Genomic DNA, 16,981 nt, shown 5'->3' with positions numbered 1-16,981 from the left:
ACCTCAGTGGGAGCGTATGGAACAAGTCATAAAGAGATGGTGCAGGACTTGTAGCTCTCTGTAGAGGTGCATCTAGAAGCATGTGGTCACCTTGGCTGCTCTGTGGGTCTCTGTCTTCAGGTCTGGTGTCCCATTCCTTAGGTCTATAAATTCAAGAAAGCTGCACAGAGCTGCAACCTGCAGGACCTGCCCAAGACACCTGAAGTCCAAAGGGAAAGACCAGGTGACAACTGGACATTCCCTGTCTTGAGGCTCAGTAACATGTCACAACCCCACATACAGTGCTCTATGAAAACACCACTCCTAGGCACATTTCCACAAAGCCTCCATGGAACACAGGGCTGCAGGGTTATTAATTGATTAAGAGTTCTTTTCTTCCAGAACACAAAAGACATTATCCTGTAATAACCCTGTAGGAGACTGCACCAAGACCAACTTGCTGCTTATTAAGGGAAATTTTCCATGAAACTTGCAGTGGCGATTTTAAAACGGGAAAACTTCCTCACATCTCTAGCTAGAATCTCACAGGAGGTTGTCACTGAAGGGTTAGACAACAGGAAAATGGGCCTCCTGGCACAGAACATGATTGGTAACTCTCAGTATTGATTGAGAACCGTTCATATTTATAAACAAGTTACGACAATTGACGGCCCTGGAAACACGTGTCTAACAAAGATGCTGTCTTGGACGAGAGGCAGGAAAAGGGTCTTTCACAAGTGCTGTGTGTCCTCAGCCCTGTCTTCTCTGGTCCTTGAGCTGCGTCGCCACACGCTTGAGTGGGCTCCATGGACCTACTACTGTGCAGTGCCCGGCCCCCTGGCTGTAACAGCAGAGGGCAGACCTGCGTGCTGGCTGCACGACACAAACCCTGACTTCCTGTACTGACGGAACACACGGAGTCAGTTCCACGCAATCTTGGGATGTCCGTAAGTCTGGGAAAAGAAAGGAAAAAAACATACACAATTGATCAGATCAGCAGTCTTAGGGGCACTGGGAATTCATTCCATTTTAAGTCCAAGTGAAAGGCATAGTGTAAACAGCTGTGTTCATTCACAGCTGAAAGTGCTTTGACTCAGAGCCATAAATGAGGCACTTGATGCTATCCTAAAAGTTACTGGCCCTAAGAAACAGGTTCAGATGTGCTCTGTAGGATCCTGATCTTGAGAAACACATGGTCAGGTAAGTTTAGAAAAATGCTGTTCCCTGAACTGGGAGTCAGTGTGTTGGGTGTTCAAAGCTATGGTAGGTGTGGTACCTGCTCTAACTTGATTTCCCTGTTTCCCAGAGCTCTCTGAGCAGAGCAGGAACCAGTCTCTCTTCTGCGGCAGGGGTCCTGGGGAAGGCACTTAGGGACGCGGCTCTACTCCAGCCCAGCAGTCATGGAGGGCAGAAGCCTAGTCAGCAGCTCCCTCGAAGGGACACAGCCTCTGCTGCTCTGTGCTCCCCAGGTGCCCTGCACTCAGCTACTCAGAGAGGCAGGGGGAGAGGAGCCGGAGAGGGAGGGAGTGAGGGACTGGCAGCAGGCCTTCTGATCACCTGACACTGCGGCTCTAGTCAGCCGGCACTGAAATATGCTCTTCTTAGATTACTATCCCCAAACCAAGTGGACCAGTACACTGCTGACAGGCTGTACTAACAAGAGCCAGAAGAAAATCACTTCCAGGGCTATCTGAGGTCCAACTGAGGACTGAAACAGAACCTGTGTCAGGTTCCCTACCAGGTGGGGAGAGAGGTAGAGGAGGAGAGGAGCAGGAAAGAATGGGGGGCGGCTGGGACTACCTTGGGCCGGTAGCCCTGCTGGGTCATCCTCTTGGCCTCCTGTTGAAGGAGAGTGTTGTTAAGCTGCTCCGCCTGCCGGGCCTCCTCCTCCTCGGCCTCCTCCTGTTGGTCCTCTTCCCATGCCTGCAGCTGGCGCTCTGCAACCTGTGTGTCAAGAGCAACGTCACCCACACAGGCTGGACCCTGCCGCTTATCAGGAAAGAAGCCCTGGTTCTTCCCCAGCAGGGAGTAAGCAGGAGGAAATTTGAGGTGCTGGAAAAGGTCGTGTGGGAGGATGACCTCTTGTAAGTGGCTCCAGATGGGCGTTATGTGTTGGGCACATTTAGTGCTACATACTGGGTACCACCAAATGGGTCACTTGCCTGGAGTGAGTCTGAATGACCATCCTATGGGCCAGGGCTTCAACTGGATATAAAATGGGATGCGCTGAACCCCCACACATGGACTTCAGGGACAATGTCCAGTGCCAGGTGATAAAATCAGTTAAGGAAGCCTGACTGGAGAGCGTAGCCTGGGAACCAGTAGGGCTGGTTTCCTCTGAGCTACTGGTTTCCCCTTGGCTGCTGTCACAGGCGGCTCCCACCCTCCACCGCCAGGATGACCCCCACCTGGGTTTCTAGCTCCTGTTTCCGCGCCGACTTGAGCTCTTCACTCTCCTCTTTCTCTCTACGAGCAGCTTCTCTTGCCTCCTCAAGAAGGCGAATGAGTTGCTCTCTGTGCTGCAGGGATTCCTCTTGTGCCCGTCGGTTCTGTTCGATCTTTTCTTGGATCTGTTGCTGTCTCCCTGCCAACACCTGTCCAACGCAGAAAGGGAAAGGACAGGTTCCAGTGGATTCTAGCAGATGCCTGCTCAACAAACCTGGGGAAGACTGTAGTGGCACTGATGCCAGCCTGCTGCTCGGCCTCAGGCAGAAAAGCACAGACTAAGGCCAGTAGGGAGGAGCCTTGCTGGTGCGGTGGTTAAATACTTGCCTGCTAACACAAAGATTGGCAGTTCAAACCCAACGGCACCTCAGAAGAAAGGCCTGGTGAGCTTCCATAAACTCAGTCATTGAAAAGCCTGTGGAGCAGAGTTCCACTCTGACACACATGGAGTCACCGTAAGTAGGAAATCAACTCTATGGAAAATGGTTGTTTTTATTTTAGGCAAGTCCAGACAACAGGATTTGGTCCAATCAATGTTTGCTGCATTTGCCAGAATTCAGAGGCATTTCCCATGCACCTCCAACTGTAGTTGGTGCTGCCCCCTCCCCAGGGCCAAGGAACGTCTCAGGAATGAGGAAGTCTTACTCCTTGGGGCGGCGGGGGGTAGCAGGGTGTTCAAAACTAAAAAAAGCCTCAGTGACTGGAGGCAGAGTGTCTGGGACAAACACCATGGTCATGTGTTGGGTTTCAATCTCCTGTTGGAGGCAGTGACGGCCTGCTGTGGTGGACACCTGGCCACAGAGCAGGACTGTGCCCACCAGTAACCCAGCATGGACAGGACTCAGGACCCAGGAGCAACATGATGAGCTCACAGGACAGGACCATGTCTGCTCTCCAGGGACCCCCGCCAGAGAGGCATTGACAGTGGGGACAATCAACAGCTGGAGAATAGCTGGTGTTCACCAAAGTGGAAAACCACCAAGAATAGCTGGTGTTCACCAAAGTGGAAAACCACCAAGACCCAATTTCCTATATGGGTTCCAGAATGTAGTACAATGGCATGCACAAAATAGCATTTTAATAGAACTTTCAATACATGGAGAAGGAAGGCAATTTTTTACCCCAAAGAGTTCCACCTATTTGAGGTTTGTTGTATACATACTAGCCTGTAACCCACTTAGCCCTCTTCTAACGATCCACCCTGGTAGAAAAGTTCTTCGATATGGAAAAGCGTTGTGTGCCAAGATATTCATTACAGTACTGCTTGGAATGGCTCAAAGCTGCAGAATATCAGGATAGTCACAAACTATAATACACTCATGTGAGGCTATTTTATATACTCATTCAATAAGATTTAGGAGAAGGATGTAATGAAAAATAAAATTAAAAAATCACTATCGTTGAGTTGAATTCCAACTCGTAGCAATCCTACCGTGCAGAATACAACTGTGTTAAGATGCTTGAAATCAAAGACAGCACAGTACAATTTTAAAATTAGAGAAAAACATCACCCATAAGAACAGAAAAAATATCATCCAGTCAAATATCTTTGCACATTATGCACAGGTAAACATCTTTCTGGTATTCTCTGTTTTCAGCCAAGATCCATCTATTGTCAGCAATGATATTCCTCATTCCACATTCTCTTCTGAATCTGGTATGATCTTCTGACAGCTCCCTATCAATGTCCTGCTGCAACCATTTTGGAATTCTCTTCAGCAAAATTTTACTTGCATGTGATATTAATGATATTATTTAAAGATTTCTGCATTCCATTGGGTCACCTTTTGGAAATAAGGATCTCACTCAGTTGGCCAAGTAGCTGTCTTCCAAATTTCTTAGCATAGATGAGAGAGTACCTTCAGTGCTGCGTCAGTTTGTTAAAACATTTCAAATGATATCCCATCAATTCCTGGAGCTTTGATTTCCACCAGTGCCTTCAGTGCACCTTAGACTTCCTCCTTCAGTACCATCAGTTCTTGATCATATGCTACCTCTTGAAATGGTTGAACATCAACCACTTCTTTTTGGTACAATGACTGTGTATTCTTTCTGTCTTCTTTTGATGCTTCCTGTGTCGTTCAGTATTTTGTGCGTGTTGTTCAACGTTGTTAGGTGCCTAGAGTCTGTTCCAACACATAACAACCCTCTATAGGGTTTCCGAGGCTGTAAATATTTACGGGAGCAGAAAGCCTCATCTTTCTCCCGCAGAACAGCTGGTAGTTTCAAACTGGTGACCTTAAGGTTCGCGGCCCGATTCCTAAGCACTATGCTGCCAGAGCTCCTTCAGTTCTTCAGTTCGTACAGAGTGAGAAATGCTGAGGGGATTCTTCCCTTTGGTTTGACAAATTCAGGCCTTTGCACATGTCATTATAATACTTGGCTTTGTCTTCTTGAGCTGCCCTTTGACACTTTCTGTTCAGCTCTCTGACATCATCCTTTCTTCCAGTTTCTTTATCTTCTCAACATTCAAAAGCAAGTTTCTGAGAGTCTTCTGACATCCATTTTGGTCTTTTTTAATGACATTTTGCTTTTCTTCATGTATGATGTTCTTTATGCCATATCATCAATTTCTTTGGTCTCTGGTCGTTAGTGCCTAGTGCATCAAATCTGTTCTTAGAAATGGTCTCTGAATACAGCTGGCATATACTCAAGGTCACATTCTGGTTCTTGTGGACTTAATTTTCTTCAATTTCAGCCTGAACTTGCATATAAGCAACTGTTGGTCTGGTTCCACAGTCAGCCTTGTTTTGGCTGATGTTAAGCTTCTCGGTTCCGACTCGATGTTAAGCTTCTCGGTTCCGACTCGATGTTAAGCTTCTCGGTTCCGACTCGATGGCACCTGACAACAACAACAACAACAAGTTTCTCCATCATCTTTTCCTACATACGTAGTCAATCTGATTTCTGAGTATTCCATGTGGTGAAGTCCAAGGTGTATAGTAACTCTTTCTGTTAAATGAAAAAGGTATTAGCAATGAATAAATTTTTGGTCTTGCAAAATTCTATCATGCGATCTCCAGCATTATTGCTATCACCGAGGTCTTATTTTCCAACTAATGACCTTTACTGTTTGTTTCCAACTTTCCCATTCCACTCCAGCAGTAATTATGCAATCAAGATGCACTGATGTTTGATCAATTGCACACTGAAGAAGTTGATTGTTGTTGTTAGTGCTGTTGGACTCCAACACTTTACAGGGTTTCCAAGGTTGTAAATCTTTAAAGACGCAGAAAGCTTCATGTTTCTCCCACGGAACGACTGGTGGGTTTGAACCACCGATCTTGTAGTTAGCTGTATAGTGCTTATCCTACAAATTCTTCATCAATGGTTTTAGTGGTTGGTGCATAAATTTTAAATAATAGTCCTATTACTACTCTTCCTTGTAGGCCTATGGATATTATCCTATTGCAGACTGCACTGTACTTCAAGATAGATCTTGAAATCCTTTTTGTGACGATGAATGCAACACCATTCCCGCTCAATTTGTAGTTCCTGAAATAGTAAACCATATGACGTGTCCAATTCAAAATGGCCAATACCAATCCATTTCATCTCTTTATGCATTCCATTTAGTTTCTGATACCTTCCAATTGTCCTGGATTCATGCTTCTTATACTCTGATTATTAATGGATGTTTGCAGCTTTTTCTTCTCAGTCTGAATTGTGCTCCATCAGTAAAGGCTCTTCCCGAGTCACATTTCTAGTACCTTCCAACCTGCGGGGCTCATCTTCCAGCACTGTATCAGAGAATGTTCCACTGCTATTTGTAAGGTTCTCAGTGGCTAACCATTCAGAAGTGATCTGCTTTTCTTTCTTCCTGCTCTTAGTCTGGAAGCTCCGCTGAAACGTGTCCACCATGGGTGACCCTGCTGGTACTCAAAATCCTGGTGTCACAGCTTCCAGCATCATAGCAACACACAAGACAACAGAGTAAGACAGACTGACAGATGGAGTGGTGGGAATTGTTGTTGTTGTTAAGTACCGTGGAGTTGGTTCTGACTCACAGTGACCCTGCACAGGGTTTCCGAGGCTGTAAATCTTTACGGGAGCAGAAAGCCTCATCTTTCTCCTGTGGAACACCTGGTAATTTTGAACTGCTGACCTTGAGGTTCGCAGCCCGATTCGTAACCACTACGCTACCAGAGCTCCTTGCACAACTACAAGGTTGTTTGCTCTGCAAACAAAAGTCAGTAGTTCAAGCGCACCAGCTGCTCCATGGAAACGCTATACAGGGTCACTATGAGTGGGAACCATCTCGACAGACTTAACTAAAACATGGGTGAAAACCCTAGGGAGTGAGGTTCTACTCTGAAACACATGAGGTTGCCAGAAGTTGGAATCAACTTGACAGCAATGGATTTGGTTTTTGGTTTATGTGCATCTTTTCTGCACTTCTGGTTTTTGGTTTTCCAATAAACTATAGTATATTTATCATAATTTGAAAGCCAATTTAAAATAACCCAGAAGACCTGGCAGGGCCTAGATGTGTCAGAGACTCCCAGACACCTGCCCGGAAGTGACGGCCCTTTGTTTCATGCGCTGGGATTACCTCACTCATCAGCCGGTCGCGTGCGCTCCTCTCTCGGGCCCACTCGGCCTCTCGCTTCTCCCACACTTCCTTGGCCTCATCCCTGGGCAAACACAAATCAACTTGAGCAGGCTCCCAACACCACTGACGACAGAACATTAACTAAAAAAAAAAACAAAAACAGGGCTCCAAAGCATAGGTCAGCATGAGTCTTGGGCCTCCTGTGGGACCAACCTTTAAGCAAACCTACCCCAATAAGCTTTTACAACTTTAAAATCAAGAGGAACAAGCACAGAAAGTATGATTATAAGTACTTTCAATTGCCTTTTTTCATCTACTCCAATTTCTTACAGAAAACACTTGGCATGTTCTTGCTCTGAGGCTATTTCAGCACCTGGGGCAAAAAGTCATCAGGACCCTGCAGGGGTGGGGACAGAGCTGGTGCCTGAGCCTTGTTAGCCCCCATAGGGACAGGCTAGCTGGTCCTCAAGTCTGCGTGCACTGAGATAGCTGGGCATCAGGATTAAATCCTCATGTCAGACATATCGTCATTCCTCAAAAAACATGGCCGATTCTCAGGTGGGGAGTGCAGTGGCTCTGTACGATAAGCACAAGTTTGGAGGTTCAAACCCACCAGCCACTTGAGAGCGAAAGAAGAGGCTTTCTGCTTCCGCCAAGAGTAATAGCCTTAGAAACCCTATATAGGGTTGCTATGAGTTGGAACTGACTCATCGGCACTTCACAACAAATAAGAGCAACTTTCTCAGTGATTTGATTCAACTAGATTCCTTTTGTGGATATAAAGCCCTAATTCATAGCAATTTCCCTAATTCATAGCAAATTCCCTACTTCATAGCAATTTCCTTTCAGATTTCTAAGATTTTAGAACAACCGATCCTGAATCTCTTCTATCATGCCCACTGTCAACAACTTAATGGGAACCACCCCCACGAGTCATACCCAACAGCAAAGATGTGCTGGTCTCAAACGATGGGCAAATCAACATGGCCAAGTTTCAGTAAGAAAAGACCGTGAGGCTTTAGAGCTGAGGAGCAGAGAATCCTGAACAGACAGTTGTCATTTCTCACCTCAGCAGCATCTGCAGCTCTGCCTCCCGCTCCCTCTCCAGCCGCAGTTGCTCCTCGATCACCTGCTTCATCCAGGCCACATCAGCCAGGGCTTGCTCCCGCCTGGCCAGATGGATGCGTTGGTTCTCGTCTTCCTTCTCCAGGAGCGCCTGGAGGATCCGCTTGTCTGCCTCCTAGAGGAAGCAGGAGGAAGCGCAGAGGTGAGCCGACTTCCTAAAGCTATGCAGACAGCCCTGGGAAGGTGTGGGGTGGCTTTTTCAAAATAGACAGGGAGTGATTGCTTAGGGGTGGTTGAATACAACTGCAGAGGCCCAGGAATTTTCTCCATCACAGCAGACACCCTTTGCCATCTGTGTCTGTGATCCCAGGCACATCTGGTGGGACTGAAAACTGAGAGCACTTTCGGATCTGCTCTGGCAGCAAGTCCACCTGCAGGAGGACCGATGACAGAGACGGAACTGCACAGATCTGTGTACAAAATCTCCATAGCAGCTCTGATCTACCAGGGCAAAACCCAGAAGCCACCCTGATCTCCATTCATAGGGAAACGACTCTCTGTCATCTCTACACTACAGAGCTGCAATGAAAGCTGTCCTCGGGATAGGAGCTGCACACTGGGAACACGGCAGTGCTGCTCTCTGGGGTGGTTCCCAAAGGAGGGAAGGGGAGCAGAGCAGCCTGGTCCCCTGTCTCCAGAGGGAGTTCAACAAAGCATGTGACCGGACTACCAAGCAGCCACCACAAAAGAACAAACAGCCTAAAAATACTGATCGCAAAAAATGTTTGCAATCTCCTACTAAACATGCTTCAAAATGTAATTTCAGTGAGGTTAAAACAACCACCCAAACCCTATCCTGTGGGTGTATAGCACAATATCTAAAAGGCCACACTATAAATGGGCACCTCTGGGGAAGGCAGGATCCCAGAGTTCAGTACAGGGAGATTCCCACTCTGAGTTTTCATTCTTTTAAGAAGACAGGCCAGGCTGCCTAGCCAGGCTTACCAGCTCTTCTTGGATCTGCCGAGCACGTCTGTTCAGTTGCACATTATATTGATGTCTCAAATAGCGCCTACAAATAAGCCAAAGAGAAACTGACTGCCATCAGGATCTTCTAAAGAACGGAAACCGAGCTTGGACGGTGGCACCACAGCTCAACGCCCAGTTGTAAGGCTGGAAAAGCAGTGAGAGGCGTGTGCGGGCTGGAAAGGGTCTCCTTACATACCCCAGTTCTGCCTTCTGCCGGAAGGCCGCCATTTGCTTCCTGTCCTCCTCCAGCCTCTCCAGTTCCCACTGCTGCTTCATCAGATTCTCCTGCTCCTTCTTCAGTTTGGTCGCCTGTGGTTACAGGGGCAAGAAACCCAAGTAAGATCACGGGACTCAGGGAGGCCCTCATTCTGCCATCGCCATTTTGGGCACATGCAAGCAGCAAGGAATGGCCTGGCCACGCTGGTGGTCCTGTCCTCGCCCACTTCTGGGGCTCTGAGCCCTCTGTGGCTTCCCTGGCTCACCTGTCCCATCTCAATAGCCATTTTCTCCAAGATCCTTTCCCACCTCCAGACATGGAAGCTCCACGCTCCTACAGGACGGCATACTTGTCCCTGCTTTATTGAGCTTAACATGTTTCCCTGAGGTCTGGGACTGCTGGTCTTGCTCATGGCTGTATCTCTGGCACCCAGCCCAGTGCTCAGCACCTAGTGTTAGGTGCCATCAAGTCGGTCCTGACTCAAAGCACCCATATGTACAGCATAACAAAACACTGCCCAGTCCTGTAAGTAGTGGGCACTCATCATCTATTTATCAACCCATTTAGTCCTGGTGACTAGAAGAGCAAGGGAGTCAAATGGGCCCTGGGCCTTGCCGTATCTGAATGGCAAGACCCAGCCCGACAGGTTCTCTGTGCACAGTGGACCAAACTCCCTCCTGGTTTCTACCTTGAGACCCAAGGTTTCTACCTTGAGACCCAAGACCAGCTATCAGTGGAATGCTGTGTGCTAAGACCATCAGACTGAATCTTGGCTACTTGGTACAACTGAAACTCACTCCTCAGGAGGCTCTGGGACAGCAGGTCCCTACACAGACCCAGAGACCATGTTTTGTCTGCACATCACTCATCTCCTAGGGCTGTGGAGAACAGAGACGGGAGTTCAGGTGAGAGAACCTGCTGCTGGTGCATTTTTCACACAATTGCCTCTCCTGATAGCCCCTTATTAGAACAGCTCTTTGAAACCCGCTTGAGAGTGAGGAGCAAAGGCCAGGCTGAGGTTGTGGGGGCCTGCGCTTACCTCCAGCTCCTTCTGCTTCAGCTCCTCCATCTGCTGACGCAGCGCCTCAGCCTGCAGCTTCTCCTCTAGCTGCTTCCTTTCCTTCTCTGCCCTCATCCTTTCCATTGCTTCCCTCCGGGCCATTTCATACTCATTTTCATACCGCTTCTTCTCTTTCTCCTTGGTGGCTTCTTGCTACATGGGGCGAGATGAACCAGGAGGTGAGACCTGGCCACACATGTCCATGTGTTCCCCCACTTGACTTCTCTGTGTGCCTTCTGTGGGCCTGGACCTGCGCTCCAAGGCACAGCCCCCTCCTCATGCTGGGGTGAGAGGCTGCTCACAGGGAAGAACCCACAAATGAACCAAATGTTTACCAAATGAGCTGGGTTCAACAGATGAGAGGATGAGGTGCCACTGAAGCCAAGATTGAGAGTTTAGGATGTAATTACATCAGGAGAATTGGCCAGTGGCACAGATGTCCTTCTAGAAGCCCTTATGAAGGCCTGTCAATCCTGGTCTGGTTCTGCTCCTAGCAACAATCTCATATGATCCTACTACCTATAAAAGCCAATCTTCAAGTTTTAACGTGTATTTACTAAACTGGGAAACAGTCTGTTCCTCGCTTGGAATCCTTAGCATTGAAAACAAGAAGTAAATACAAAAAAATGGAGGTAGCCTCACACTGCAACACAAGAGACCGTTTCCAAGTTGTTTATACCATACCTGTTTCTTTTCTTCTCTCTGTGTTTCCCAGCAATTGATCACATGTTTCTGGTGAAGGTCCAATTCAATCTAAGGATGAGAGGGTGAAAGTATTAATTCCCCGAGTGCCACCACTGACGCTTTGTGAAGACTCAGAGTGGCCAGGTTTAAGGACATGCAGGTTGGCCCCAACATACATGGCCTGAATGCTGACAGTAATTGGAAATAGAAAACCAACGGAACAGGCTACCGGAAATTTCTTCAAGTCAGCAGTCAGTGAAACGGAAATACAATTTCAAACACCATCCTGGTTGCCAACATGGTTGCCTTTTTCTAGAACAACCTTTGAGTTAATGGCCCCTGTTCTTCCAAACCCTAGTCCCTCTTTTCTGAGTTGGAGGCACTACCCCCAGACCCCAGCTCCCCAGACCGGTCCAGTACCCAGCATCTTGCTCTCCTTAAGGGCTGGGACCATCTGTAGGAAATGCTCAACAATTGTGTGAAATGACAATTGACCACTCGGTGCAGGCAGCCCCAGCTCCTCTGCACGGTGCTGGTTCAACTCCGCACACGATGCGCATGTGAAATGGTCTGGAAACCTGATTTCCTCCACTTGGGCAAATCAATGGAAGAGCTCCCTGGTTTTCACCTCTCGGAGTTTGGGGTGGTTCTTTCTCCAGTGTTCATATAAAAGCTGCTCGGCTATCTGTCAAGAAAACACAGAAAGGGGAAACTGGATGCCATCTTTCAAATTCATTCACATCTCGATACCTGCTCAGCGAAGCAGGCTGAAGAGCTCCTTACCCACAGGTGCGCATGGTACCTGGCCTGGCCCCCACGGCTCTGCGAGCCAGACAGCTAAGGACTCTCCCAGGGCTGAGAGAAGGGGCCCAGAGTCTGAGTTACAGACAGGTCATACCAAAGGGGTTTCATAACCTGTTCAAAACAGAAACTGCTCTTGAGACAATGCTGACAGTAAAACTATGATCTGCAGGGCTTTCAGAGGCTTTTTTCTAGAAGTAGATCACCAGACCTTTCTTTTGCGGTACCTCTTGGTGAACTTGAACCTTCAACCTTTGAGTTAGCTTCTGAGCTTGTGCTAATTATTTATACCACCCAGGGTGAGACTATAGAGCAGGCTAAAAACACAGATTAGGGCTTTCCATTTCACCAGCTACTCTAGAAGGGAAACTATTCCAGAACAAAACTTTTATGGAACCACAGAACTAAAATAAAGAGAATGAATTCAGATGTAAATTATTCAAGAGACCAAAGATAATAGAGTGGACTCCTTAATGCAAAACATACTCCCCGTGATAAAGGCCTTAGAGTTCAAGCTCTCCTGGCTGCCTCAGACCCGAGTGCCTGTGAGTGACCCACCTGCACCTCCTACGAAAGGCCTGTGAGAACTTACCAGTTTCCTCTCCTCTTCTTGGGCCGATTTCAGGTCCCTGTGCCGCTCCTGGATTTTTCTTTCCCGCAAGTTCATGCTCAGCCTCAGATCCCTGAGCTCCTGAGCCAGCAGGTCCTGCTCCTCCAGCACAAGCTGCCGGAGCCGCTCGCGTCTAGCCTCCAGACTCCGCCTCTTCTCCTCCTTTAGCTTCTCCCGCTGGTAGGCGTGCATGCTGGGTGAAAAGGAGACACAGTCATCCAACAGCACTACAGACAGGGTGGACCGCTCTGTGCTGCTGTGTGGGTAAGAGGCTGCGGCAGATATAACATGGGCAACACAAATATATAGCGGGTTTCTGTTTACATGTGGGAGAATGATGAGGCTGGCTGGTCCCGTAAAGATTCGGTTTCATGGAGGGAATTGCAATTATGGAGATGAAACAAAGTGTATGACTTGTTGAGTGTAAAATTGGTGATCTGCTCTGTAAACCTTCACTCAATTCACTATAAAAGTTAAAAATTAAAAAAAAAAAGTTTTAGAGTCTCTGAAACGCTGTGAAGTACTTGTTCTACTCTATCCTATAGTGACTATGAATTGGAATCAACGTGATAGCCGTGGGTTAATACATGTGATAACAGTAACAGCTAATTACAGGGGCCAGGGACTAAGATATACATGTGTTATGTATGTGTCATTGTTGTTAGATGCCACTGAGGCAGAACCGACTCATAGCGACCTTACGCACAACAGAACAAAACACTGCTTGATCCTGGGCCAACCTCACAATTGTTGCCATGCTCGAGCCCACTGATGATGCCACTTGGCCAATCCATCTCGCTAGGGGTCTTCCTCTTTTTCTCTGACCCTCCATCTTACCAAACATGATATACTTCTCCAGCTGTACATGTATGTATGCATGTATGTATATATGTATGTGCATAAAAATGTGTATCATGTGTATTTATATACATATATATGAAGTCCTTGGGTGGCACAATAGGCTAATGCATTTGTCTAATAGCCAAAAGGTTGGAGGGTCGAGTATGTCCAGAGGTACTTCGGAAGAAAGGCCTGGCAATGTACTTCTGAACAACGTATCCAATGAAAACCCTGTGGAGCACAGTTCTATTCTTGACACACATGGGGTCAGAGTCAACTCAATGGAAACTAGTTTATGTATATGTATGTGTGTACATATTTACATGAATAATGTTATATGAACTATCACACAAGTATTACAAAGTAGGTTCTATTTTAGCCTTACTTTAGTGATGAAAAAAACTGAGCCTCATTCAGGTAGCAAGTGACAGGATTTCCGTTCATATCTGTCTGACTCCAAAGCCTGTACTTTTAATTTCTGTGTTTTTACATATATTTCTATAAAAATGGGCTTATGTATGTGTGTGTGTTAATACTATTTCTACTAACATATGGAAACGAGGGCTTACAAGAAGACTTCTAAGTTCTACTTCTGTATTGTTTTATTTTTGTTTCATGTGAATTAAACATTACTTTTTTAAACTAATTAAATAATTAAACATTAAGTATTACTTCACTTTTTTTTTTTTTCAGTTGGAAAAAACCTCACCACCATACAGGAAATCCGTACTGTCCAGCAAATCGCATTAGAAGATACGCTGCCAAGCCAAGGCACACTCCCCAAGGGTTTAATGCCACACCCCAACCCCATCCCATGGTGGTCCCCACACAATTACCTCCGCTGGTAGGAGGTCTTGGAGCTCCACTCTGCCTGTTTCGAGGTGCAGATGTCAGACAGTTGGAAGTAGCGGCTGTTCTGGTCCCACTGTTGCCGAAGCCGGGCCGCCTGCTCTCGCTGACGAGCTAACTGCTGACCCAGGAACCGCCGGTTGCACCAGGAGGAAGGCAGCGCCATCTGAGGAGTACAGAAGTGGCAGGAATGTGAGTAGACTGCAAACCCCAGAAACCCTCCTAATCTCAGCTGCATCAGTAGCCCTCAGCCTTGGGTGCAAATTGGAATTGCCTGGTGGAGCTTTAAAAGTATATTGTTGTTGTTGTTGTGTGCCGTGGAGTCGGTTCCGACTCATAGCGACCCTACACAGGGTTTCCGAGGCTGTAAGTCTTTACAGGAGCAGACCGCCTCATCTTTCTCCCGCGGAACCGCTGGTAGTTTCAAACTGATGACCTTGCGGCTTGCAGCCTGATTCGTAACCATTACACTGCCAGAGCTCCTTTTTAAAAATATATTAGACCAATTAAATCAGAAAACCTTAGAATGGGGCACAGCCATTTGTTGTTAAGTGCTGTCAGTCGATTCCAACTCATAGTGACCCTGTATAGGGTTTCCAAGGAGTGGCTGGTGAATCTGAACCACCGACCTTGTGATCCAATGCTTTATTCTACAGCGCCAGACCAGGACTCAATAGGCATTTAAAAAATGATTTGCTATCAGTATTGCTAATTGCTGACTTAAATTGACTTGGGCTGCACTGGCTGTGGACCAGGCATAGAGGGCAGAGACAGCAAGCCACTCCTAGTAGCGCTGGATCAAATACATTGGGGATTTTTACACTCTGCATAAAGTAATAGAGACAATCATTTAAGAAACATAACAACCCCCATTATGTGGTAGATGGGGAAACATAAATCCCAAGGGGTGAAATGACTTGTCCAGGAACACACAGCCAGGAAAGAGGGAAAATAAAAGACAAGGGATTCTAATTCACATCCGTATGAGTCTAGAACTCAGGCTGCCTGTTAGAACCCACATACCCTGGCAGTCCCCAATCCAGGTGTTGCAGCTGAAAGTGTTCTGGGCAGATCCCTAGTCTTACAGAAGAAACTGAGACCCAGAGAAAGGCCGACTTGCTGGAAGTCACAGGGCAGCCTGGAAGCGCAGATGGGACCAGAAAGTAGAGTAGGCTCACTCTGGTCTGCACAGCTTTCTTCCTGGCCTACAGGGGCCCTGGAATGCAAGATGTGCAAGGTACCCCAGGTCATCCCAACATATATGAATATGCCAGTAGGCCTGGGACCAACCAAAAATGTCTGTCATCTCAGATTCCTCCTGGGACTGGGGGAGCATAATCTGTGCCTGTGGGTCAGTGTGAGCCTGCAGCCTCTGTCTTGAAAATCTGGCAGACCTGACATATTTCCTTGCCCTTTAAGTCGCCAGTAAATACATCTTTGTATCAAAGAGTCAAGAAACCTAGCAGTCCTGGATCAGCCGAGCACCCAGTACTCATTTCCCCAGACCCACGCCGGTTCCTGCCAGAGTCGGGCCGGATCCCGGACGGGTCTAGCTTCCTGACTCACGTTTCTTTGGTTCCTGGAGCTTGCCAACAGACTCACAGCCCAAAATACTGCAAGCCGGACAATCCCCTTGCAAGGCACGCAGCACTGACGCCAGCCGTTTCACGATTCGTTGTTCTGGAAACGCGACGGAACGTCACAAGGGCCAAGCCGCCTCCAGCGCGAAGCTGAGCGCGAAAGAAAGGAGTCAGTTTTCTCTGGCGCCGTCTGCTGGTAGAAGAACGGTCAACAATAGCAAATGTTACTCAAAAAAAAAAGACAGAAAAGAAAAATAAATCCATTGATCCATTCATTTCCAAGTAGATTCCGACCCATGACGACACTGTAAGACAAAGTACAACTGCCCCATAAGGTTCCCAAGGTTGAAATCTTTATGGAACTTCTTCTTTCCATGGAGCTACTGATGGGTTAAACGTCACATCACCAGGCCTTAAAATAAGGAATAATTTGTTGATTTTCGCTCCGTTGAGTCGGTTCCGACTATATCGACAATGTATAGGGTTTCCGAGGAGCGTTTGGTGAGTTTGAACCACTGACCTTGTGGTTCAAACCGACCTTGCGGTCCAGTGCTTTATCCCACAGTGTTAACAGAGGGGGGAATCGTTCACTAAGCCTTAGAGGAATGTAGGCCAGGATGGTAGGAAATCAAGGGGATAGGATAAGGGAGAATATGAGCCATCTGGCCACGTATGAGAATCATCTGAAAAGTTCTTAAACATCCAGATGACCAGACCAAACCCCCAACAAATCACCCAGTGGAAGTGGAACCCAGGCATCAACTTTTCCAAGCTGTGTGCTTGGTGTGCAACCAGGGCAGAGAACCCATGGCGGAAGTAGATGCAGAGTACTTTTTTGGTTTGGTTTGGTTTGGTTTTACTTTTTATTGTTATTTGGAGGAGTTTACAGAACAAATCAGTTTTCCATGCAACATTTCATACACACTGTTTCATATCATTGATTAGAATCCCCACCATGTAACACCACACCCCACTTCCTCCCTCTTTCCCATTTTCATTTTTCCTTTTTAACCCTTTCTGTCTTCTGAACTTTGTCCTTGGGTAAATGCTGCCATTTTGATCTCAAATGATTATTTTAAGGTGTGTGGACCTCCCTGGTGTTATTGTTCACCTTATGGTGGTGGCTCTGTGCCATGGAGTCGGTTCTGACTCATAGTCACCCTGTACATGATTTCTGAGGCTGTAAATCTTTACGGGAGCAGAACGCCTCATCTTTCTCTGAGGAGCAGCTGGTAGTTTTGAACTGCTGACCTTGCAGTTCGCAGCCCGA

The 16,981-nt window shown here is 47.2% G+C and overlaps 1 protein-coding gene across 1 annotated transcript; it reads right to left on the bottom strand.

Annotated features, from left to right (window-relative positions):
* Positions 1-899: 899 nt before the first annotated feature.
* TCHP (trichoplein, keratin filament binding) lies at positions 900-14,297 on the bottom strand. The gene is made up of 12 exons (XM_006870447.1): positions 14,119-14,297; positions 12,425-12,635; positions 11,660-11,716; positions 11,032-11,100; positions 10,327-10,500; positions 9,267-9,379; positions 9,047-9,113; positions 8,044-8,216; positions 6,977-7,058; positions 2,388-2,573; positions 1,780-1,923; positions 900-932 (listed from the first exon to the last, which is right to left on the bottom strand). Exons 1-12 carry the CDS (start codon positions 14,295-14,297, stop codon positions 900-902), a joined length of 1,488 nt encoding a protein of 495 aa, XP_006870509.1.
* Between the last annotated feature and the right edge of the window lie 2,684 nt (positions 14,298-16,981).

This window comes from Chrysochloris asiatica, unplaced genomic scaffold (genome assembly GCF_000296735.1).
Source record: "Chrysochloris asiatica unplaced genomic scaffold, ChrAsi1.0 scaffold00142, whole genome shotgun sequence".
Taxonomy (NCBI): Eukaryota; Metazoa; Chordata; class Mammalia; order Afrosoricida; family Chrysochloridae; genus Chrysochloris; species Chrysochloris asiatica.
The sequence above is the reverse complement of the archived record's forward strand: the minus strand, read 5'-3'. Positions and strand labels throughout refer to the sequence as shown.